This window comes from Vanellus vanellus (genome assembly GCF_965231255.1).
Source record: "Vanellus vanellus genome assembly, chromosome: 6".
Taxonomy (NCBI): domain Eukaryota; kingdom Metazoa; phylum Chordata; class Aves; order Charadriiformes; family Charadriidae; genus Vanellus; species Vanellus vanellus.
The window spans coordinates 17,862,471-17,884,183 of record NC_138911.1 but is presented as its reverse complement, the minus strand read 5'-3'; the positions used below and the strand labels follow the sequence as shown (position 1 = coordinate 17,884,183).

General features: G+C 57.3%; 1 protein-coding gene across 1 annotated transcript; it reads right to left on the bottom strand.

Annotated features, from left to right (window-relative positions):
• Positions 1-821: 821 nt before the first annotated feature.
• IGF2 (insulin like growth factor 2) lies at positions 822-19,002 on the bottom strand. The gene is made up of 4 exons (XM_082485552.1): positions 18,282-19,002; positions 10,184-10,346; positions 2,571-2,737; positions 822-2,109 (listed from the first exon to the last, which is right to left on the bottom strand). The coding sequence occupies exons 1-4, from the start codon at positions 18,411-18,413 to the stop codon at positions 1,867-1,869; spliced, it is 705 nt and encodes a 234-aa protein (XP_082341678.1). The 5' UTR covers positions 18,414-19,002; the 3' UTR covers positions 822-1,866.
• Between the last annotated feature and the right edge of the window lie 2,711 nt (positions 19,003-21,713).

The following is a 21,713-nucleotide window of genomic DNA, read 5'->3' as shown; positions in this document are numbered from 1 at the left end:
CCCCCTTTTTACGGTTCCTAGACAGATAATATATATTATTTTAAAACCAACCTATTTTACAGCCCTCTGCCCACCTCTCAAACCCATCCGCTCACCGAGTCCCGAGCCTCAAGCCAGAGACTTGCCTTTTTCCGCCCCCCCCCCCCCCCCCCCTCCATCCCGTGACAGCGGTCCTAGCCCTTCAGCCGCCCGGGTGCAGCCCTCCTCCTCCTCCTCCTCCTCCGCAGCCCCGGCGGGGGGCGAGGGCAGGAGGGCAGGGGGCGTGGGGCAGGGATCAGGGGGCGTCCGGCGAGAAGGATGCAAAGGGCAAGAGAAGGAAAAGGAGATGGTGGGGCACGGAGCTGGCGCTTCTGCAGGGGCTTCGGCGGCGAGGGCCGCCCGCTGGCCCGCTGGCCGGAGCATCGGCGCGCGAGCAAGGCGTCAGGGTGGGGAGGAAGCGGTAGGTCCCCCGCAGCTCGGGAAGCCGAGCTCCGCCGGGGGTCCATGCAGAAGCAGGGCCTCAAGTTGTAACTGGCAACACCTTCACCATTCAAAATAGTTTGTCTCTAGAACAGTTCCCTTTTAGTCTAAATTGTGGTGGTGGTTTTTTTTTTTGGTTTTTTTTTTTTTTTAAAAAAAAAAAAAAGGATGCGTGTCGATGTATTTCTGTGTGTGCGTGCATCTGTGTACATGAGTAACAGCCAACTAGCTCATATGGTCATGACCAAGCTATATTTCAGAAGAGAAAAGAAACACATTTATCACACTTTTCCTAAAACGAAAAGCTAAAATTTCAAGTTCAGTATTCGCTATCTTGTCCTTCCCTCCCCACCCTCCCTTGCTATTTCTGGGTTTTTTCCCTTCCAACTTACTTTAGCACCATAACACATTTTAAACATTACAATCCCTCTTCAGATACTACACAAAATGTCCCATAAAAATAGTGCTTTTTTTGCCAAAAAAGTTATATAATATATTATATATATAAATCAACTAAATCCGTGGCAAATGTGCAATGCAGACGCCTCCTCCATTTAAAGTGAGCATCAGCTCACTTTTTTCTTTTTTTTTTCTTCTTTCCCCTTTCCTTTTTCTTCTCTCTTTCTCGCTTTCTCTCTCCTCTTCCTCTCTTTCTCATGTCATCGATGATTTCAAAAAGGTGCAAGTCGATTTGGAATCTTGTAATGAAGCACACACACAAAAATGCAGATGGGGGCTCCTCGGAACTTCTTCTCAGGTACGTTTTTCTTTTAAAGGTGCAAAAGAAAGTTATAAAAATAAGAAAACCAACAACAACAAAAAAAAAAAAAAAAAACAACAGAAGAAGAAAAAAGTGGGGCGGGAATGAGGCAAAAAAGTTATATCCCTCAATACTTCTCCCCATTTTATTTCTTTTTCACTTTATTGTCAAGATAGACACGGAATGGACTCTTCTTCTCGAGAAAAAAAAAAAAAAAAAAAGATTAAAAAAAAATTTTAACTTCATATCCTTTTTCCCTCTTGCTCTTTCTTTTGTCTTCTGGCGTTGGCACCGGGGATGTCACGCAGCGCCCGGCAGCAAAAAGTTCAAGTGCCAAACTGTCCCTTTGCAAGTACAGGCTTGGAAAAACTGGGGGGCGCGGGGGGAACGAAACAGGCCTGGGAAACGAAACAACCCTCCCCCCCCACCCCGAAAGGACGATGCCGCAGGAGCGGCGCTGCTCGCCGCCGCCGCCATCCCCTCCTTGCTGTGTCAGTTGTTTGGTTGGGGCCGGAGCGGCGTGAGGGTGCCCCGCCGCCCCGCTCCTCGGCTGGGCAGCCCCGGGGACGGAGGGGCTCGGGGGCCGGGTCTCGCCAGTCCTCCCGCCCTCCCCCGGGAGATCAAAAATCGAGACGGCCGGTCAGGGTTCATTTCTGGGGGCCGGCCGTTTCGGGGGAGGCTCGCGCCGCCGGGGGCCTCTGGCTGGGCAGGGAGATGAGGGGACGGTGCAGCGCCTTGGCTTCCTCGGCCGCTTGCAGCCCCTCCGCCTGCCACCGGTACCGGCGAGCCCGCAGGATGCCGGGCACCTCCCGCTGCAGCCGCTGGGAGCTCTTCTTCTGCCACACGTCATACTTGGAGTACTTGGCGTGCGAGGGCTTCTGGAAGCTCTCCTGCAAGGGGACGGGATAACAACATCAGCCTCGCCGCAAGCCTGCCCGCCCTCCGCTCCGGGGTTCCCCTCTTTGAGCTCCATCCATCCCATGGAAACACTGCCCCATCCTCGGAAAGGGTCAGGGTGAGGTTGGACGGGGGCTCCGAGCGACCTGATCTAGTTGAAGATGTCCCTGCTTGTTGTAGGGGGTTGGACTAGATGACCTTTAAAGGTGCCTTCCAACCCAAACCCTTCTATGATTCTGCGATCCAGCCCACCTCCGATCCCCCCCACCTTATTAAAAGCCGACTTTCTGCAGGGCGTTGGGCATGAGTCGCCAACGGTGGCCATCTCTCGAAGCCTCTGCAGAAGCAGCAGACCTCGCAGCTGGGGTTTGTCCTCCCCCACCCGTGGCCTTCCCATCTTTTCCCTCGCTTTTTATTTCAGAGGAGAGCCGCCATCCCGGCGCAGCCCCCCTACCTTGCTGAGCGCTGGTAGGCCCGCCAGGGAGGTGGCAGAGAGGTCGCGCTCGGACTTGACAGACTTGGCGCAGTAGGTTTCCAGCAGAGCCAGGTCGCAGCTCCGAAAGCAGCACTCCTCCACGATCCCCCGGTTGATCCGCCGGTTATTTCGTCCCACAGGTCTACCTGCAAGGGCAGAGACCCTGGCGTTAGCCACCAATGGTGGACCGGACCCTCTACCCCGCTCCACGGCACCCATCCCCTCCACCAGCCACCGGAGACCGGTGGGTCCCGCACATTCCCAAAATAGCAGTGCTTCTCCCAAACCAGCCGAGTTTCACATTAAGGCTTTCCCAGACGAACGCCGTTGATGCCGACAGGGCTCCCCCTGTGCACGCGCGGGGCGCTAATTAAAGGCGCTTTATACGGCAGTGATTTATTCTCCTCCTACATCTCCGGCGCGGGCAGCCTTTTTGGGCGCCGCTAAAGCAAGGAAGCTCGAGCCCAGCCCGGCCGCCAGTGCTGCGCCGATTACTGCGACCATCTCCCGATGTTGATCCTGGCAAGCGGGTTTTATTAGAAAGAAGCAGCACGGTGTTGCGGCTGCCAACCTCCCTCCGTCGGGTCGACATTCGGGCAGGTGAAGCGAACCAAGGCGGTTAAATTTTACCAGATGGGACAGCTCTGAGACAGCTGCAGAAAGAATACAAGGCTCCTGCACCCGCCAAGAATAGCTATTAAACTTAATCTTTTAATAAGGATTCCTCTCCCGTTTCTGCCTGCAGAAGGATGCGAAAGCCCGTGTCCGGTGCAGCAACAACCGAGTGCGTTTCATGTCACCGCTTAATGACTGCCAAAGCGGTCCAGAGGAAAAGCTTACATGAGTGTTACTGGTTTTCCTCCCTTTCTTGTAATAAAAGACATGGGCAAAATTGAATTTCTGATGAAAAAAAAAAAACAAAAAACCAAAAAAACCCACATTTGCTTGGGAAATGCAACTTCCAAAACATAAACCGCCCCAAAATAAAAGGATGTCATGTCCCGGCCAGGAGAATTTGAGGATGGGAAAAATGGAGAGGAGGATACCTAACGCTGTTCACCGTGCCACGCTCCCAGCCACCAAAACGGTCCGTGCTGGCCCCATGCACGACCTGCGATCCCCCCACAGGCGGCAGATGAAGTGGGCTCTCAGGTATTCGGCCTCGGTTAAGATTTAAGGGCTTGCAAGATGCTGACCAATTTCCTGAGGTGGTTATCCCACCTGGGTTCCCCATCCACAAAGAGCCCCGCGTGTGAATGCAGCCCCACGCGTGCGACGCAGCCCTGCGTTATGCGACGCAGCCCCGCATGCCCGACGCAGCCCTGCATGCCCGACGCAGCCCCGCGTGTGCAATGCGGGCACGCAAAACCCGATGACTGTACCTCGCCACGGGCTCTGCAATAGCGAAACCCCCCTCGGGTGCACGGCACCCGCTCCCTGTTAAAATCGGCTCTGCCCCCGTTGCAGCGGAGCCCTCTGCTCCACGCCGGTGCATCGCCGTCGCACTCGGAGGTCGGGAGAGCAAGCGCGGCGTCGGGGCGCAGGGCCATGGGGCAGCTGACTCACACCACGCGGCTCGCCTTCGGGCGTCGTTCGGCACATTCACATTTTTCGGGAGTCTATTTGCCACTTTCCGTCCCCTCCCTGCGCTGCCACCACCTTCCTTTCTCTTTTCCTCCGCTGAAATTTCAGGAGCCACCTTTAGCCAGCCCCGCAGGAAGGCGAGAAGGACGATTCCCTCTTGGTAAAGGCTCAGCAAAAGGAGCGCTGTTGGGAGTTTTGTTTTCTCCCTATAAGCGCTTGTGGCCAACGAACACGCTGGGTTGGGCCCTCCCGTTAAAAGCAGGGCAGGTGTGTCGGGTGCCTGCAGCCGTAGGAGCGATGCCGGCGCAGGCGATGCCTGAGGGAGACGGGGGAGAGGAGCCAGCCTGGGAAAAAGTGCGTATATAGACTTCTGTAGGCAGGCGATGCCCGGCGAGGTCCATGGGACACCTGCGCTGCCACCGACATCCCGCACCTGCCCAGAACGCATGGACCCCAGCACCCAAACCTGCACGTGCGGGCAGGGTGCTGAGGCGTTAGGCTGCTCCGGAAAGTCACCCTGAGCATGGGCAGAAGGAGAGTTGGGAAGGCAAAAAGAAAAAATTCAAGTCACCCCCTCTCGCTAGCACGTCCCCAGAGGGCTGCATTCACACTCCCGCTGAACAGAAGGTTGCACAAGTGACGACACGCACGGTTCGGGGAGAAGTTGAGGTTTTGAGAGGTTACACGTCTCCTCTTGAAAACAGAAGTCGCCCGCCTGCAGCTAAGTGTTTGTTTGGAAAGAAGAGGAGGGGGGTGGGTGAAAAACAACAAGCAAAGCGGGACCATTTTCACCGCCTCGCCATCAAGGGCACCTTCTGGCACGGGGGCGCGCCGTAAGATCACAGCAGCGCACGCTGCGAAGAGCCCCGGTCCCGGATGGGACCACCGCGGCGAGCACGGCTCCTTCGGCCCCGGCTCGCTGCCCCGCTCCCCCAGCCGGCGGGCACACGCGCAGCCCCCCGGCCCCAGCGCGCCGCCCCTTCTCTCTTGCATAAAGCCGCTGCGTGCTCTTGCCCTTGCCGGCGCCGCTGCCAGCTTCGCCGCGACGGTCCGATAGGGCCATTACATAATTGTCCGTACGGATCTCGCCAAATGCCAATACAATCCTCCGTGGGAGAGTTACTTTAGGGGAAAAGAAAAAAAAAAAAAAAAAAAAAAAAAAGGAAAACAAATCAAAAGAAAAAAAACAGGCAAACATAACAAACAGAGGTTTATTCCCAGAAAGTACCTGGAGACAACGGCCCAGGGAAGAGGCGCCGGGACGTTTCTGGTTAACAGCAGCAATATCGCTGCTGACCTGGATTGGGAAAAGCGTTTGTTCCATAACACAATTTACGCACGGACTAAAGGTTGAATTTCCTGGCTTTTGCCCATGGCTGGCATCTGCCAAACCCAGGGGAGGTTTTGCCGCTCCGTCCCTCGCCCGCAGGGGAGAGCTGTGCGGGCTGCGGCACTGCCGGGGCGCGTGAGCCACTTCCCACCGCAGCGATGACCTCCTCCTCCTCCTCCCTGGGAAACGCGCTTCCTCTTGGCCTTCGGTGAACGGCTATGCTCTCTTTTTCCCCCAAAACTGCGCTCCACCAAAACCTCCCACAGCTCTGCAGAGAGGCCAAGCCCCGCGGTGCAAAGCCCGGCGACGCGGAGCCCGGCGATGCAAAGACTGGTGACGCAAAGACCGGTGATGAGAAGCCGGTGATGCAAAGCCCTCCGGCCGCCCAGGGGTATTCCCATCCGGCAGCGGGAGAGCTGGGGATGCCGGCAGCGGTGCAAGGTCAAACCCGCTCCCAGGAGAACCCGGGGGCCGCATACCTGCAGCTCAGCTCTGCCACCGCCGTGGGCGCGAGGGGACAGGACAGTCCCTTGCCCGGCATCGCCACCCGGTCCTCCGGGCTCCACATCCTCACCGGGGCCGGAGGGATGCCGCGAGGAGGGGTGCGCGGTGCCGGTGCCACCCTGGCCGGGTCCCCTCTCCTCTCCTCCGGTCAATCAGGCAGCAAGCCGAGTGGAAGGGGACTTTGGGTGTAAACAGTCCCTGCGCCCCTGTCGCAGGAATGTCGGGAGCAACAAGGGGGCCTTTGTGCGGCGCCGGGCCCCGTCCCAGTGCCCCCGGCCTGGCCCTCCCCCACCCCGGCACCGCGCTTTCCCCCCTGCTTTTTCCTAGTATTATTCGGAGGAGCGGCGGGCGCGCAAGAATGTGCCCCGTCAGCACAAGCGGCTGCAAAGAGCTAAATTCTTATCAGCTGTTGGAAAGGAGGAAACAGGAGCTGTTGTTTACAGAGAAGTCGGACGCCTCTCCCCCTGCAGCCCCTTCTGCCCTCCCTGCCCGCATGGCACGGCAGCAACCGCGCGGCTGCGGCTTCCTCTCGACCTGCCCCAGCACAGGGCTGCGCTCAGCATCCTTCCACCGTCCCCGGGGTGGGTGCCGGGGAGCGGGGAGAGGGGGTCTCAATCCTGCGGCAGAGCCAGAGTTGGATGTCCGTCACCTTGTGGGCACCTGCGAGCCGGCCCCAAAAGCCTTAAAAGTCACAGAGGGGAAAAATCACGGCAGAGGGCGGAGAGCGAAGCGTGCGTGGCCGCAGCTGCAGCTCGCCCAAGCATCCCCGGGATGCGGCGCGGGGCTGGCTGCATCCCGTGGCCGGGTAATCCCCGGTGCTGCCGCCTCCTGCCACTCGTGGTGCAGCTCTTTTGCGGCCCCAGCTCTTGGAGGCAGCTTCAACATCCTCAGCCCCAAGCACCTGCCGGCCGCGATGCCTCCGAGAGTACCTGGGGGCTGGGACTCTAATTGACAAGCGGCTGAATATGAGCCGGCAGTGTGCCCAGGTGGCCAAGAAAGCCAACGGCATCCCGGCTTGTATTAGAAATAGCGTGGCCAGCAGAAGTAGAGAGGTGATTGTACCCCTGTATTCAGCACTGGTGAGGCCACACCTTGAGTATTATGTCCAGTTTTGGGCACCTCAATACAAGAGAGATATCGAGGTGCTGGAGCGAGTGCAGTGGAGGGCAACGAAACTGGTGAAGGGCCTAGCAAACAAATCATATGAAGAGCGGTTGAAGGAGCTGGGACTGTTTAGTTTGAGGAGGAGGAGGCTGAGAGGAGACCTCATCACTCTCTACAACTATTTGAAAGGACGCTGTAGAGAGGTTGGTGCTGGTCTCTTCTCACAGGTAATTAATGACAGAACAAGAGGGAATGGCTTCAAGCTCCAGCAGGGTAGGTTTAGACTGAACATTAGGAAAGAATTTTTCACAGAAAGAGTGGTCGGGCATTGGAATAGACTCCCAGGGAGGTGGTTGAGTCACCATCCCTGGATGCGTTTAAGAGATGTTTAGATGTGGTGTTGGGGGATATGGTGTAGGGGAGAACTTTGTAGAGTAGGGTAGATGGTTGGACTCGATGATCCCAAGGGTCTCTTCCAACCTAGACAATTCTATGATTCTATGTCTCGCTCACCATACCAGTTATCAGAGGGTGCACTTTTCCCAGTCTAGGTTGCATATTTCCCAGTCGCCAGATGCTGGGGGGATGAAGCGCCATCGGCACACCGCATCTGCTTGCATGGATGCAAACAGCGCTGTATTTCAGAGCTAGCTAGGCTAGCTAAGTGCTCCCTTGTAAGAATGCAAAGCATTGTTTAAATACTTAAATCACCGCTGAAGCAGAAAACCAATAATGGATTTTCATACTGGTTTTGGTTGTTTTTTTTTTTTTTTCCCTAGATTACCAGTTGGGTGCCTGCAACAAGCCCCGTTCAGCAAGCGGGGCCCACCTGTACCTGCGGGACAAGGCTGCCCCAGTCATTTACCTCCCGTATGAACGACTGCGTTAGCGCAGGCTGCTCGAGTGGTCGCACGTCCCATGCTGAGAAGTGCTCATGACAAACGCAGGCCCGGTTTTAAGATGTAAACCCGCGATCATGCAACATAACCGTGCCCTAGCGGACAGTAGTGGCTCCATGAGGGTTTAGGGGTGAAGATGAAGCCAACTGATGGAGGCAGAGGGAAAAAAAGGAGGTGAGCTGGGGATGCCCAAAGCCTTCATCAAGTAGAGCCATCACTCAAATGTCTTCATCCCTGCATGGCACACGCTGGCCAGATGCCGGAGGGGTTAAAATATGGGACTGGGGGGACTTTGCTTCACCCCCAGCACCTGGGTGCTCCAGAAATATTCAAAAAGAACAAGGGGGAATAGGAAAGGACCAAAAAAAAAAAAAAAGAAAAAAAAGAAAAAGCAAGAATCCCCTTGCAAGCATCAGGCTGGCCACTTGGCACCACACTATTTGTCTGCCTTCAAAAGTGTTTTTATTTTGGCCTGGGCGGCTGGGTTATTTGAGGTGAAAGGAGGTCAGTTCATCCGTAAAACAAAAGCCCCGTTCCCTTTCATCCCCAGAGAGGGGGAGGAGGGAAAAGAAACCATGGGAGGGAGACGGATGCTCCTCTATATATAGAGGGAGAGGAAGAGGTGTGAGAGCGTGAGAGGAGCTCGCCTCTTCACCGCACCAGTAAGGCCAGCCCCGGACCCGCCGCCTCGGCCAAGCTCCGGCGCAGGGCTCGTTGGCCGGGGAAAGGTGGAAGGGGAGATGAGAAGAGGAAGGGCTCGGAGAGAGGAAGGAAGAGCACTCAGGGCGTCCCCAAAAGCGCTGCCCGCCCGCAACACCTCGGGAGGGGGCTGTGAAAACATCCCGCTGCTCAGCTGGGATGGGGAAGGGCGATCGCCCCCAGGTAGCTGCAAAGCCACCTGCAGCCCAACCGCCTGCCCCAAAATTACACAGCCCGACCGCTGGCTGCTGCTGGATGTGGGATCCCTGCGCCTCTCCCTGCCCAACCTCAGCAGGCGGCATCGGACAAGTCTGGCTGAGCATCCAGGCTGGGAAGGGACATCCAGGTTGGGAAGGGACGTCCAGGGTCACCTCCTAACTTTGCAGCACCCCGTTCACTGCACAGGCAGGCTGGGAGGCTGGCTCTCGACTCTGCTACTCCAAAAAACCCACCCTGTTACTTGAAAGGGACTTTTAAATTCCTTTTCCCAAGGCAGAGGCAAGACTGCCGAATGCACGGCACCACGTGCAGCTGGTATCTCATCTCCATCCTCTTCCCCCCTGCTTGGCTTTGCATCTTTCCCGTAGGCGGTCGCTCTGCGGTTCAGTCCTCAGTGGGCAGCAAGACACAGGGTCTTCCCTCTCCCAAGCACAGAAGGGCACCAAAACACCAGAACGAGGCGTCACACTCGAGGCACCTTCGCCCATAGATTATCGAGCATCCGTCACTACTGGTTTACTCCTCCTTCTCCCTGTTTACCAGCTAAGCTCTTGCACTGCCAATGCCAACAGTCCGAAACCCCAAAGCATCCTGGTGGAAAGGCCCCTCCAGCCAACTGTCCTGAGGCCACCTGCATTCCACGGACAACAGCAACGCTACGCTTTTTTTTCTTTTTTCTTGCACTAACTGCACTGCAAAAGGGTAAGACATCGCTCTTCAGTGATAAGATTCACCAGTAGGTAGCCAGGAGGACACTAGGCGTATTTTGGGAGCAGCCTAGAAGCTGCTTACTATGCCCAAGCAAAGCCTGACCAGAAAGGGGGAGCTCAGCTCCCCGCCTGCTCTCGGGACGCAGCACTCCGGCAGCAAAGTTTAAAAATAAGCCAGGGCTCAAGCTCAGCAGAGAACTGGCTGCAGGCATCCTCGTTAGTTTAACGACTTGCCCACATCGCTGGTGAGCCAACCGCCCGTGGCTCCCCAGCCATACTCGACGTTCCCGAGCATCAAGTGCAGGACCCAGTTTCCCCCGCGGGATTAGACAGTCCCCGAACCCGGCACGAGGTGGGTGCGTGTCACCCTTGAGCATGTTGCTTTTTCTTGCTCCTCTCCTGGCCCACCGCCACGTAGAAGGCAATCACAAAAAGCACCAGGCTGGGAAACCCCTCCTTTCCCTCCCAGCCCGGCTCCACCGAAGCAAGACATGGGTTTGGGGCGGCATCCTGCCCGCCGCCGTCGGGCCGGTTGGCACTTACTGAAGTAGAAGCCCCTGTCCCCGCAGACGAACTGCAGCGTGTCCACCAGCTCCCCGCCGCAGAGGGTCTCCGCCGTGCCGTACGCCGCAGCCGAATCCAACGCGTAGGCCAGGAAAGCCAGCAGCAGCAGCAGCATCCGCCTCGCCGCACACATCCTCTGCACCTGGGGACAGAGGCACAGGGTTAACACGGAGCGAGAGACCCCTCTCTGCCACCTCCCCCGGGCAATGCCCCCCGCAGCACGCCTGGGGGTGGGATGCCCGGACATGTCCCCGGGGATGCTGCAGGGAAGGACCGGCAGTGCTGAGCCGGCCGCCGGTGCAAGGCTGGCTCCCCGCGCTCGCCTCGCCGCTCAGCCGCTCCGGCCAGACAAGGTTTGCATTGAAGCAGTTTTTTCCTTCGGAAAATCCCACTTGAGCCTAACTCTGAAAGGCTTTTATTCCCCCCGCCCTTTCAACGGCGTGATTTTTTTGTTTTTCCCCCCTTTTTACATGGGAAATCATTCAAATGATCATCAGGAGGTTTGGTTTTTTTCTTTTTTCAGTTCTGATGACAGGTTTTCATGCCCTACCTCAACACGTTTCCCCAAAGCAGAAACAAATGAAGCGTCAACCTGTCCTAGAGCTGCTTTTGAGGAAAGCTGGGTTTTGCCAGGGAGCGGTGGCCTTCGCCCCGGGGCGTGCGAGAGACCCGCGCGGCCGAGACTCGGGCAATCGAGGGGCTGATTGCACAAGCCGTGTTTGCTGACGAGAGCCGGGACCGAGAAGACATCCCCCAGGAGCAGAGCTGTCCCACGGGAAATGCACCTGAGGCATCACCAAGAAGGGCCAAGGGGGTATCAGTCGGCACAGAGGACTAAAAAAGAAACTCCCTGGATATTTGCTAACTAACCGAAAGATTTCCTCTGACTCGGCTCCAGCAAACAGCATTACCTCCGTGTCAGCTTCTGCAGGTGTAAAGCCAGGGTGCTATTGCCTCACTGGGTGAAGCAAGACCCATGGGTGGTTTGAGGCACTGTGAGTCCCTCGGTGATTGTCATCACTGTATATATACAGCCAAATAACGATGGTGTCCAGAGAGATCAGCAAAATAGTAGCCGGCATGGGGCAATGCTAAATTTCGAGCGGAGCATCCCCTCTCCCTGCTAAGGCTCCGCCAAGATGCTGGGTTTCACATCCAGCCTTCATCACCATAGCATCTGAGCAACTCAAGAATCATATCAGTTAATGAATATTACCTCACCCCCCCGGGATGCTCAGAGATGGAGCCGAAGCCCAGGATAGATTAAATGACTTGCCCAAGGTCACGGGGGAAGTCTGCAGCACAGCCAGGAAATTAGCCCAGCTCCCCCGGGGCCCCGCTACGGTCCTGCCAGCAATAAAGCCACCCTTACTACCAATTTTTTACTAGCACGTAGCTCAAATCGTCGCTGCTAGAAACACCCCGTGCTTACGAGTCACAAGCTCTTCCGAGTGGCACGAGGACAGGGATCGGCAGCAAGGAAAGCCAAAACGGAGGCTTCAAGGTCTGGGTGGGCTGAGGGGGGCATCCCCCCCCCCCCCCCCCCCAGCACGAGCTTCAATGCCCTGTGCTGGCAAAACGCCTCCAGGGCTCTGGAAAAGAGAGGCAGCAGCACTGGGAACAAACTGGGCTCAAACCAGCAAGTGATGGGAGCGGGATCAGCTTTTACAGCAACACCAGTCCTTTCATCCCGCTTTGGGGGCTTTGGTCTATACTACCCTAGGAGCAGAGGGATGGCACCGGGCTGTGATTGCACCACACTGCCAAGCTGCGGCGTTTTGTCACCAACAGCTTTTCACCTTGATTTTCTTATCAAGTGGCCGACGGGTGTTTACTGGGCCTCCCCAGCATGACCGCAGCATCAGCTGCGCTGCTTGAGTCATGGCCCTGTGCTGCAGCATCAGCAGCTGGATCTCCACCTGACAAGACAGCAACGATCATGCTCCTTCTTTTTTTTTTTTCTTTTTTTTTTTCCCTATTTATTTTTATGTTCAGCTCCCGATTGCTGGTGTCCCCGGGGCACAGGTAGTGCCGGCAGCTCATTGCCAGGGCGGCAGATGCGCGCCAGCCAATGCCGCCGCCGAAGCTGCTGACGTGGGACTTGAGGACACCCAAATAATCCCCCGTCCCCAATTAGGCTCGCGCTGGCTGCGAGCGCTGCGGCTAATGAGCCGGCTGCGCGCTGGCCTCCCCCAAGCTAGACCCGGTCCCCCAGAAGGAGCTTCCTCAGTGGCAGCAGTGACAAACGCAGTGTTTCCTCCACATCCAGTCTAAAGAAAGGGTTGAGATGCTCTGAAGCAAGGGGAGAGGGAGGTTTTGTCGGCAGGGCGATATCTGATGCTGGGGAGAGCCGATACCTTCCGTGGAAAAAAACTTGCGATCCTTGGAAAATACCCGCTCCTGCGCAACCCACACTGCGAGAGCAAGGTGGCCCCTGGCAGCCCTCCCGCCTCCACTGCCAGCTCTTGTAGGGTACCCACGCACCCCGTAACTCCAGCCAGGAAGCCCCCCTGAAGCCACGAGGATAGGGACGGTCCGAACGCTGTCATCCTGGGCTAAACACGGAGGTTTGCGATGCGATGAAGTCCTCCCTTTGCTCACGCATCAACCACCAGCCCTTCCCACCGCTGTCACCTTGGCTTCTCCCCGCTTCCTCCAGCAGCCGTGTAATGAGAAACCGGGCAGCAAAGCAAAAAGCATCTTTATTTACTACCCGGTGCTGCAGTTTCTCTCCAGTTTGATGGAGCCGCAACCCAATCCAACCCCATAAGCCCTTCCCTCTCGCTTTGGCCCTACTGACCATGCCAAGGAAAAGCCACCAGGCTTCACCCAAAGGCTAGGCAGGTTCCCGGGGTGCTGCCACCGGCTCAGCGCATCCCGATGACCTTTCAATCGATCCTTCCCTCCTCCCGCTCCTCCTTAGCAGGGATGAGCAGCATCCAGGCAGGAGAGCTCACACCCGCCCTCCTGCGCCTGCCAGAACGGGCGCTGCTCCCCGAAACGGGGCGGCACAGCATCGCCGGGTACCCGCAGCCCACCACCCCGGTGCAAGCACCACGCCGGCTGCCCAGGTGGCACGCAGCTTCAGTTGTCATGGCCTAATCTTGCTCAGCATCATGAGCGAACCCCTCCGAGCCTTCATTTTCCACTGGAAACGTGGGACGGCATGCTCTTCCAGGCGTTAGGACAGGCACAGAACCCTCAGCTGTGGGACAGGCGTAAATTCAGCCCGACGGCTGGAAAACCCTTCAGTTTTTATTAGAAAGCGTCTCTCACGCGAGAGGTATCAGGAATAAGGCGGTGAGAAGTAAGCGGGGCGCTTTCCTATAGGACAAGGTCCTGTGTCCACTGGGAGAGAGGCTACACCCAACAAGGGTTCATTCCTGCCAAAGGGGGGGTCGATCGGCCGTGCCGGCTGCTGTTCCCCTTCACGTGCCTGCAGAGAGCTCAAGTGCTTCAAGATGCGGCTTTAAAACCAGGGGCGGCGCGAACGGGCGGCACGAGACAGGCCGGGTGCCCAATAACCCGAGCGCCGAATTCCTCCTAACGAGGGCGCGGACCCCACGCGGCGTGCAAGAGGGTAATGCGAGAGGAATTTCTTGGCTGCCCAGGTGCCCCGTACCATCCCGGGGAATCGCACCCGGCAGCAGCCTTCTCGGCACGGCAGGGGCTCAGACAAGCCGTGGCAGCCCATTGCCGGCCCCCCTCCTCACCTGGAGAGGGCCTGCTTTGCTCTCCATCCTTCCCGTCCCTCTCCTGCCTTCCCCCGCATCCCCAGGTCCCCGTGCGAAGCCGGGCTGCCGCGGGAGCCAGCTCGGCCGCAAGCTGCTGCGCATGGGATGCTCCCGGCTGGTTTGGGACTCCCGCGTATTCCCCCCTTGCAGCACAGGCTGCTGCACCCATGGCCGGGAACCCCCAAAAAAACCTCTCGGCAGCCCCCAACCAGTGGGGATGCGCCAACAGAGAAGGTCTTCTCGGAGCTGCTGCGGTGTGCCGGGAGCGAGCCCCGAGGGCAAGTCTGCAGCGGAGCCACCCTCCCGCCTGAGGCCGTTAAAGGCTTTTTCAGGATTTGCTGCAGAATCAGTTGGATCGACGATTTCTGTCCAGCTGCTGGGGAGTCAGGGGCCAAGAGGCCACAATGTGCTACACGGCCCTGTTGCCAAATCTCGGAGGACAGCTCAGGCATCCCTTGCATCCAGGCTTGCGCTGAGCCAACCAAACCACGGTACCTCTCTTGGGCAACAAACATCTCCCCAAAAACGGAGACTACTCCTCCTGTCTGACCTAATTCCTTCTTCAGTCTGGCCTTCATTACAATTTAATATGAACAGAACAACGTAGGAGGGAATTGACAGATGGCCCAGTCTGCAAAATTTGGATTTGGACGGCAAAAAGAAAAAAAAAAAAAAAAAAAAAAAAAAAAAAATCTCACTTCTTTGTGGAGCAGCGCAGCATTTAAAAGGGAGCATGGCGAAAAAAAGTCATCGGCCCAAACCCAGCGGCGTGTGCAGGAGGAGAAAACCCCAGTTTGTGCATCCTTCACCACCCTCCACCCCTCCAAAAAAAAAAAAAAAAAAAAAAGCGGGCAGACTGATGTTTCGCTGCTCCGACGATTTGCCTGCCGAGAGATGCCGAGCGTCTCTCTGCGCTGCTCCTCTTGGAGGGCAGCCCTCGGAGACCGGGGAGCTGACCCGGTTTGGAGCGCGGCTCTCCCGCAGGGGCAGGACGCAGGCGCGCGCGCCAACCCCGCACGTGCCAGGCAAGCGCCGCCTCTGCCCACGGGCAACCTCGCGCAGGGAGCCGGGCCACCATGCCCCGAGGTGCCAAGCGGCAGAGGGCTAGTGGAGGCCGGCGGGGAGAGGCAGGTGCCTTGGCAGCCAAAATCCAGCCTGGGGCTGCATCTTGGGCAGAGGCACCGGGATGAGGCGCCCGGCGGTACCCGAAGGGAGAGGAGCCGCCGCGTGCCGTGCTGCAGAAGAGTCTCCCTTTTCATCTAAAAGAGAAAGGATGGGATTCCCAATCCACAGCTTGGAAGGAGCAAGCTTCACAACACAAAACTTTGGACCGGCGAGCTGTCAGGCGAACGAAAACGACCCAGGACCGGGGGTTTTGCTGTTTAGCTCGGGCTTGAAAAAAAATAAAAAAAAAAAAAACCCTCCTGATTCCTGGCACCTGGCTCGCATGACATTTATATGGCTGAGGTTGGCAATGCTGCTGCTATTTTTAGCCCTCGCTTTTTTGTCTTCGCTGCTCGTCCCCATCAGCAGCCCACTCCGCCCCGCGCTGGGGGTCACCTTTCCGCCTCCCGTCCTGCGAGCGGGGAGAGACGGCCGTCGCCTCTGCCTGCGGGACAGGGGCCGGGGCAGGCAGGGGAGCGCTGCCTGCGCCCCGCGGCGATCGGCGCTGCAGCAAGGACTACCGTAGCTGTGGAAAAATCAAGCTGAAAAAGGTGAATGGGGTATTCAGTACCATTTACTCACCCCGCTGGGGAGTAAGAACGTATTGCACAAATTTTGGGATGCAGCCCAGAAACATTTGATTTATTGCACAAAAAAAAGGAAATGCAATCTTGCTTAACTCTTCTAAAGACAGCTGGCAGGACCCAGGGAAGGGATTTAAGTCCATTTTAGTAGCCTCACTTAACTCCTTTCTTTATTGTTCCTCTCTCCTTTCTGCATTCCCGTCCAAAACCTGGAGTATATCAGGGAAAGTTAACAGCAAGTTAAGCTGTTAAATCAGAAATTGTGGTGACTGGAGTCTACTGGCAAGTGATATTCCCACAACACGTTGAACTTGCTTTATGTCTTGGCAGAGCAGCTTTAACCCTTCCAGAGCCGGGCTGCGACGCCAAGGTGGATTTCTTCCCCTGGTGCCCCCCACCTCTCCCGACCTCTCCCGCGAACATGAGGAGGGAGGCCAGTACCTTTTCGCCCCGTAAAGTCACACAGCAGCCTTTAAAAGCAAAGACAACCCAAAGAAGGATCGGAGAGGTCAGTCCCAGGACACGAGCGGGGAGAGGGTGGGCCACTTAACAGTGCTCGTATGCACTGCTGGAAACACACCAACTCCTCGGTCCCTCTAAAAATAAGACCTCACCTGCTGTGTTTGCTTTATTTAAAAAAAGAAAAGTACAGAAATGCTTTTCTCTGGTGCTCCACCAGGCAAGCCGGGCTCGCTCTGAAGCCCATAGGAATCAATGGGAAGAAGACATGCACTGACACCTCTGGGTTGGCCGGTCAAAGCAGCAGCCCTCCAGCCGGGCTGCAAAAAGGATCACCTGTCAGAAAAAGCACTGGGACACACACGCAGACACATTTTGGCTCTCAAATTTCATGTGGCGGTGGGAGGGGACCCGCGGTGTCAAATCTTTTATCCCTTAATGAATTTTCACAGGAGCCGGGATAGCCCCTTTGAAAGGCTGAGTGAACTTGTGTGGGTGTCGACAACGTGGAGCAAAGATTTACAGCTCTGACCCATTCACCCCCACCGAAATCGTCAAGTCGGGTCCAAAACAGCTCAGTGAAGCTCAAATCAGAAGTGTCAGTCAGTTTTATTCCTCCAGATGTCCTTAGCACAAAGTCACCCTCACAAAACCCCACGACCCGGGCTCCTCAACTCCACTGTAAATCAAGGCAAGAGGAGGAATAAAAAGCCCAACACGCTGCACTCTCAAAGTAAGAGAAAAAACACACGCGCGCGCAACCTGACGACAAATAAACCTAAAGAAAACCAGGCCCTTGGCCTCCCAAGCACATCCCGGCATTTGGAAGAAAACTACAGACTTTGCATGGGAAGCCTCGACTCGAGGCTTGAAAGCAGTGTTTCTCCCGAGGTGTCTATTTAAAACCACCCACGCAAACCTTGTTTTTACACTTGATTGCTCCACGCCGCCTCAGCGAGACCTGGCGTATCAGAAACCCGGCTAAAGCACCGCTGGCTCCAGGCGAGGCAGCCACATCTGCTGGTACAGTTACGCTAAATCCGAGTTTCCTCATGTGCCCCAATTCCCTACTGCTCAACAGAGTGCTAAAACCTTTCCAAGTTGCGCTCTTAAAACAATTACTGTAGGGAAAAGCAATTGGGAAGGAAGAAGAAGGGGAAAAAAAATAAAATATATATATATATATATAAAAAAAAAAAAATCACACAAAGTCGACGGCTGCATGCCAACCGTTAACTCTCACTCCATTTTGGCTGCGCTTTCTTGTTTTTCCTCTCCGTATTTTTATCCCTCCGAGACCCAACACGCCGCAGTGTTTTGCAGAAGAGAGAGTTTAATAATCTCCCCGCTCTCTGCGAAGCCGCAGAACTGCCTGTCCCTTTCCTTTCCTTTTTTTTTCTTTTTCTTTTTTTTTTTTTTTTTTTCCTTCCCCCCCCGCCCCTCCTCCCCCCCAATCTTCCCTTTTCCCCCGCGCCGAGCCGAGCCGAGCCGAGCCGAGCGGAGAGGAGCCGAGCCGCCTCCCCGCTCCCCAAACGACCCCGCCAGCGGCGGCAGCGCCGCGGGCAGCCAGCGGCCGCGCAGCCCCGCCTGACCTCGCATAGCCCCGGCCCCGCCGCCGCCAGCCCGGCCCCCGCACACGCGCGTTCCCGCCAGCCGGCCCCGCGCGACCCCCCACCCCATCATCATCATCATCATCATCATCATCCGCCGCTCCCCACGCGGGACAGCCCCGCGCCGCCGCTCGGGCGCGCAGGCGGTCCCGCTGCCAGCATCCCCCCCGCCCCCCCCCCCGCAACAAGGCGGGACACACACACACCGCCCCCCCCCACACACACACCCCGCAGGCGGCGGGACGTGGGGGGGTGACACCACCACCACCACCCCCACGGGGATACCCCGCGCACCCCACCGCAGCGGGCCGCCCCGCCAGCCGGCGGCCGGGCCGGCTCTCGGGGTCCCTCTAGTGACACGCGTGGGGACGGGCGGGCAGCGGGGCCGGCGCGGCTCGGCATGGCACAGCGCGGCATGGCACGGCTCTGCCCGGCGTGGCACGGCACCCCACGGCAGGACACGGGGGGAGCCCGCCTGCCTCTGCCCGCGGAGGGGCGGCGCGGAGGGGCGCGGAGCGGCGCTTACCTTGGCGCTGCCGCTGCTGCTCTCAACTTCTTGCGGCGGCGGCGACGGCGGCGGCGGCAGCGGCGGCGGCGGGCCGGGGAGGAAGGCAGGCTGCCGGCAGCGCTCATCCGTGTGTGCCCCGGCGCTTGACATGCTGCTCTCCTGCCCTGGCAGCGATCGCGGCTTTGGCTCGCCTTCCCCGCGCCCTGGCTCGCTCTCCTCGCCTTGCCTTTTTGGAATGTCAAGTCCCTGCTTGATTTTGTCTGAAGGATGTTATTTTGTTACGATCAGGTATTTTGTTATTCTAGAGAGCGAGCGAGCGCTTTCCTTTTCTTTCTTTCTTTTTTTTTTTTCCTTTTTTTTTTTCCTCCTTTTTTTCTCAGGTTTTCTTCCCCCCTCTTTTTTTTTTTTTTTTTTCTTTTTCTCTTTTTTCTTTTTTTTTTTTTTTTCTCTCTTTTCCCCCTTCCTCTTTCTCTCCTCCTGCTGCTTTGGCTGCCCCTTGGGTGGCTCTCACTTTTGTGTTTACTGACTGCGTCCCCCTGGCCGGGGCGGAGGGGCCGGCTGCCTGACTGCCCGCTGCTCCCGGCTGGCTGCCCCACGAGCGAGGAGACAGGCAGGGCGCTCCGGCTGCCCCCCTTTTATACCCCCCCAATGGGCATGCTCTGACTACCCCAGCGAGCACCAGCCCGGCCACGCAGCCAATAATGTTGCAGAGCGGTCTAACCCCCTCTCTTCCCTCCCTCCCTTCCTTTCTTCCCTCCTTCTCCCTCGTAACCCTCCGGAGTCCAGCTCGGGGAGGGAAGAGGGGACAGAAAGTTTCTGCCGCAAGGTTTCTTCGCGGGCTGCTCCCGGGTGGGGGCTTTGACCCACTCCGGCCGGCCCCGGGGGGGGGAGGGTAAGGGAGGGGGGGTATGCTGCGCGCATCCCCCGCCGCCCCCGCAGATGAGGGGAGGAGGTGGGGGTCCGCGCCCCGAGCCCCTGCCCAAAATGCTGGGGGGCACCCCCTGAGCTTCTCTCGCTGCCGGATGGCGAGCCCCCGGCCCTGGGGGGCGAGAGGGGGCAGCGGGAGATTGCCTCGCCTGCTCCGCTTGTGGGGCTCTCTCTAGGTACGCACAGGGCACAGGTGTCCGCACTGCTCGCCGTGCCCCGCGCCGGCCCCCAAACTGCTCCGAAGGGCTCCCCGGCGAAGGCACGGGCATTCAGGGGTGCCGGTCGCACGGCCCCCCTGGGCTCGTACGCCTGCCGCGGAGCCCTGCCCCGTGTTACGCGTCCCAGTGCGGGCAGGCAACCCCCTGCCTAAGCAGAAGTGAGCCCCCGCGTCCACCCGTGCACGTCCGTGTGGACAACATGGACGCTCCCCCTCTGCAGGGCAGCGTCACTCGGATTTTGCACCCTGCAGAGCACCTTCCCGGAGCGGTTCCCGCTCACCAGATCGCCTCTGCTTCCCGCGGGCTTCTGCAAGCGAGCAGGGTTGCCGTTAAGCTAAAGGGACTTTTCCCAGGCTTCGCCGTACGGGTACGGCAGCGCACGGGCTGAACGCGCTCCCGCTGCTGCGCCGGTGCTGCACGGCAGTCGCGTTGTGCTGCATTAAGCAAAACTCGCCTTCTCCCAAAGACCTGCCTGCCAAGTCTGCCCCGCCGGGGAAGTGGCTGCCCCAGGAAAAGGGGTCCCACTCGCTTTCGCCGGCGGCAAAGGCAAGCCCTGGCCAGCCCCCAGGTGCCCGCACCCTCACCGCTGCCCGGGTGGGTGCCCACTTGCAGGGGCGCACAGCCCAAGTTGCACCGCGGGCACGCACCCTCCTGGGTGCGGAGAGGAGCAGAGCTGCTTGAGATTGGGCAGCAGGTTGGTCCATCTCTGGCAGCGCTTGGCATAGGCAGTGGCATGAAAGGACAAGGATGCAGCAGCCCTCACCCCAACAGGCAATAAAGGAAACTTTTTTTCTCTCTTTTTTTCAAGTTTGCCCTTTTATTCTATCAAGGATGGGGGGCTTGGTGCAGCTCTGAACAGTCAGAATTGCCCTCAACGCACGCAAGGCGACGTGAGCAGGAACTGGTCCTTTCTCACTAGGCTTTGGACATCCTTCCCTCCCCAGCATCCTTTTGTTCTCTGGGCTGTCCTCTGGGCTGCGCTCCTCTGGGCGGTATCTCACCCAGCAGACCTGGTGCCAGGGCTGTGGGCCTCAACTGAAACACCAGTACACCTGGGAGAGGGACATGATGCCGAGAACGTGGTTCTGTGCACACCAGACTCAAACACAGGCATCAAATCTCAGCTCCTACGTCAATATTTAAGTGTGTAAAGAAGTGGTCTGGCCATCAAAGAGACTGAGCATCTGCCGGTATGTGTCAGGGCTCCAAACTTCTCGCAAAAAGAGGCATCTCCATCGATGCTTACCTTCGGCTTTAGGAGTTTCTCCAAGATGCCCAGGACTTAAGTAAATCCCAGTCGTGGGTCCTTGCAAACCACTGGGCAGAGCTGGTCTCCTTAACAAAGAGCAACCAACCACCTTTCCTCGCTGCGAAAGCAAAACCCCATCAAAGGAAAGGACCCAACCTTGGCAGGGGGGTAGGCAGGGCTGTAAGCTACTGTTAATAGCTGAAGGAGCCCAGCTCCCTTCCCTTCCCCCAGCTCACCACAAGGACCTCCTGAGAGTAGACAAAAGAAAGCTTGGAGGGTTAATCTCCCTGAGAAAAACAAGTGATTTTCCAGTAAACAACTGCAATAGCAAACAATGGGGGTGAAAAATAGCGATCATAAAAAAGTCTGCTCGGAGGAAGAGGCGACCCAGTAACAGAGGTGTCTCTCCGGCTGGGGGAAAAACAAGGCAGCAGTTTGGTGAAGCTTCAGCGGCAGCAGCAGCAAAATAAACCCCACAAGTTGCCACTGGATCTACTTGTGTTTGTGCCTTTTGATCTTTTAATTGCTTCTTAGTTATCCTTCAGTGCAAATAAATAGTGCATTGTGTCAAGAAAGAGGAGGGGGGCGGGGAAGGGAAGAAAGAGACACAAAAGAAAGAGCTGTCGCCCAGAAGAGAAAAGGAACAGGTTCTTTCCCCCCACCTTTAAAGGAGTGAATATATCTGTATTTGGGGAGGGGGGGGGGGGGAGAAGGGGGAGAAGGGGATAGGATTAGAAATCAAAGCGAAATTGGAGAGAAGCACATTAAGCCTCGGGCATCCTTACAGTAGGAAAAAAGGAGGGAGGTGGTAAAACCCTCTGGGAGTTTATTCGGTGAGTTATGAGAGGATCCACGAGTGTAATATTGTTAAAGGTCAGCCTAAACCTAATTTAAACTAGGGATGTGTGACCTCCGCCCTTCATTTAATACAGTCATAAGGAACATTACACTGCAGATAGCTGGAACAATAGCTGCCTCCACCCCAAACTCCAGCCCCTGGCATTGCCTGCAAGGAGGGCCTGCGAAGGAGAGCAGGAGGAGGACCAGTAAAGCCAA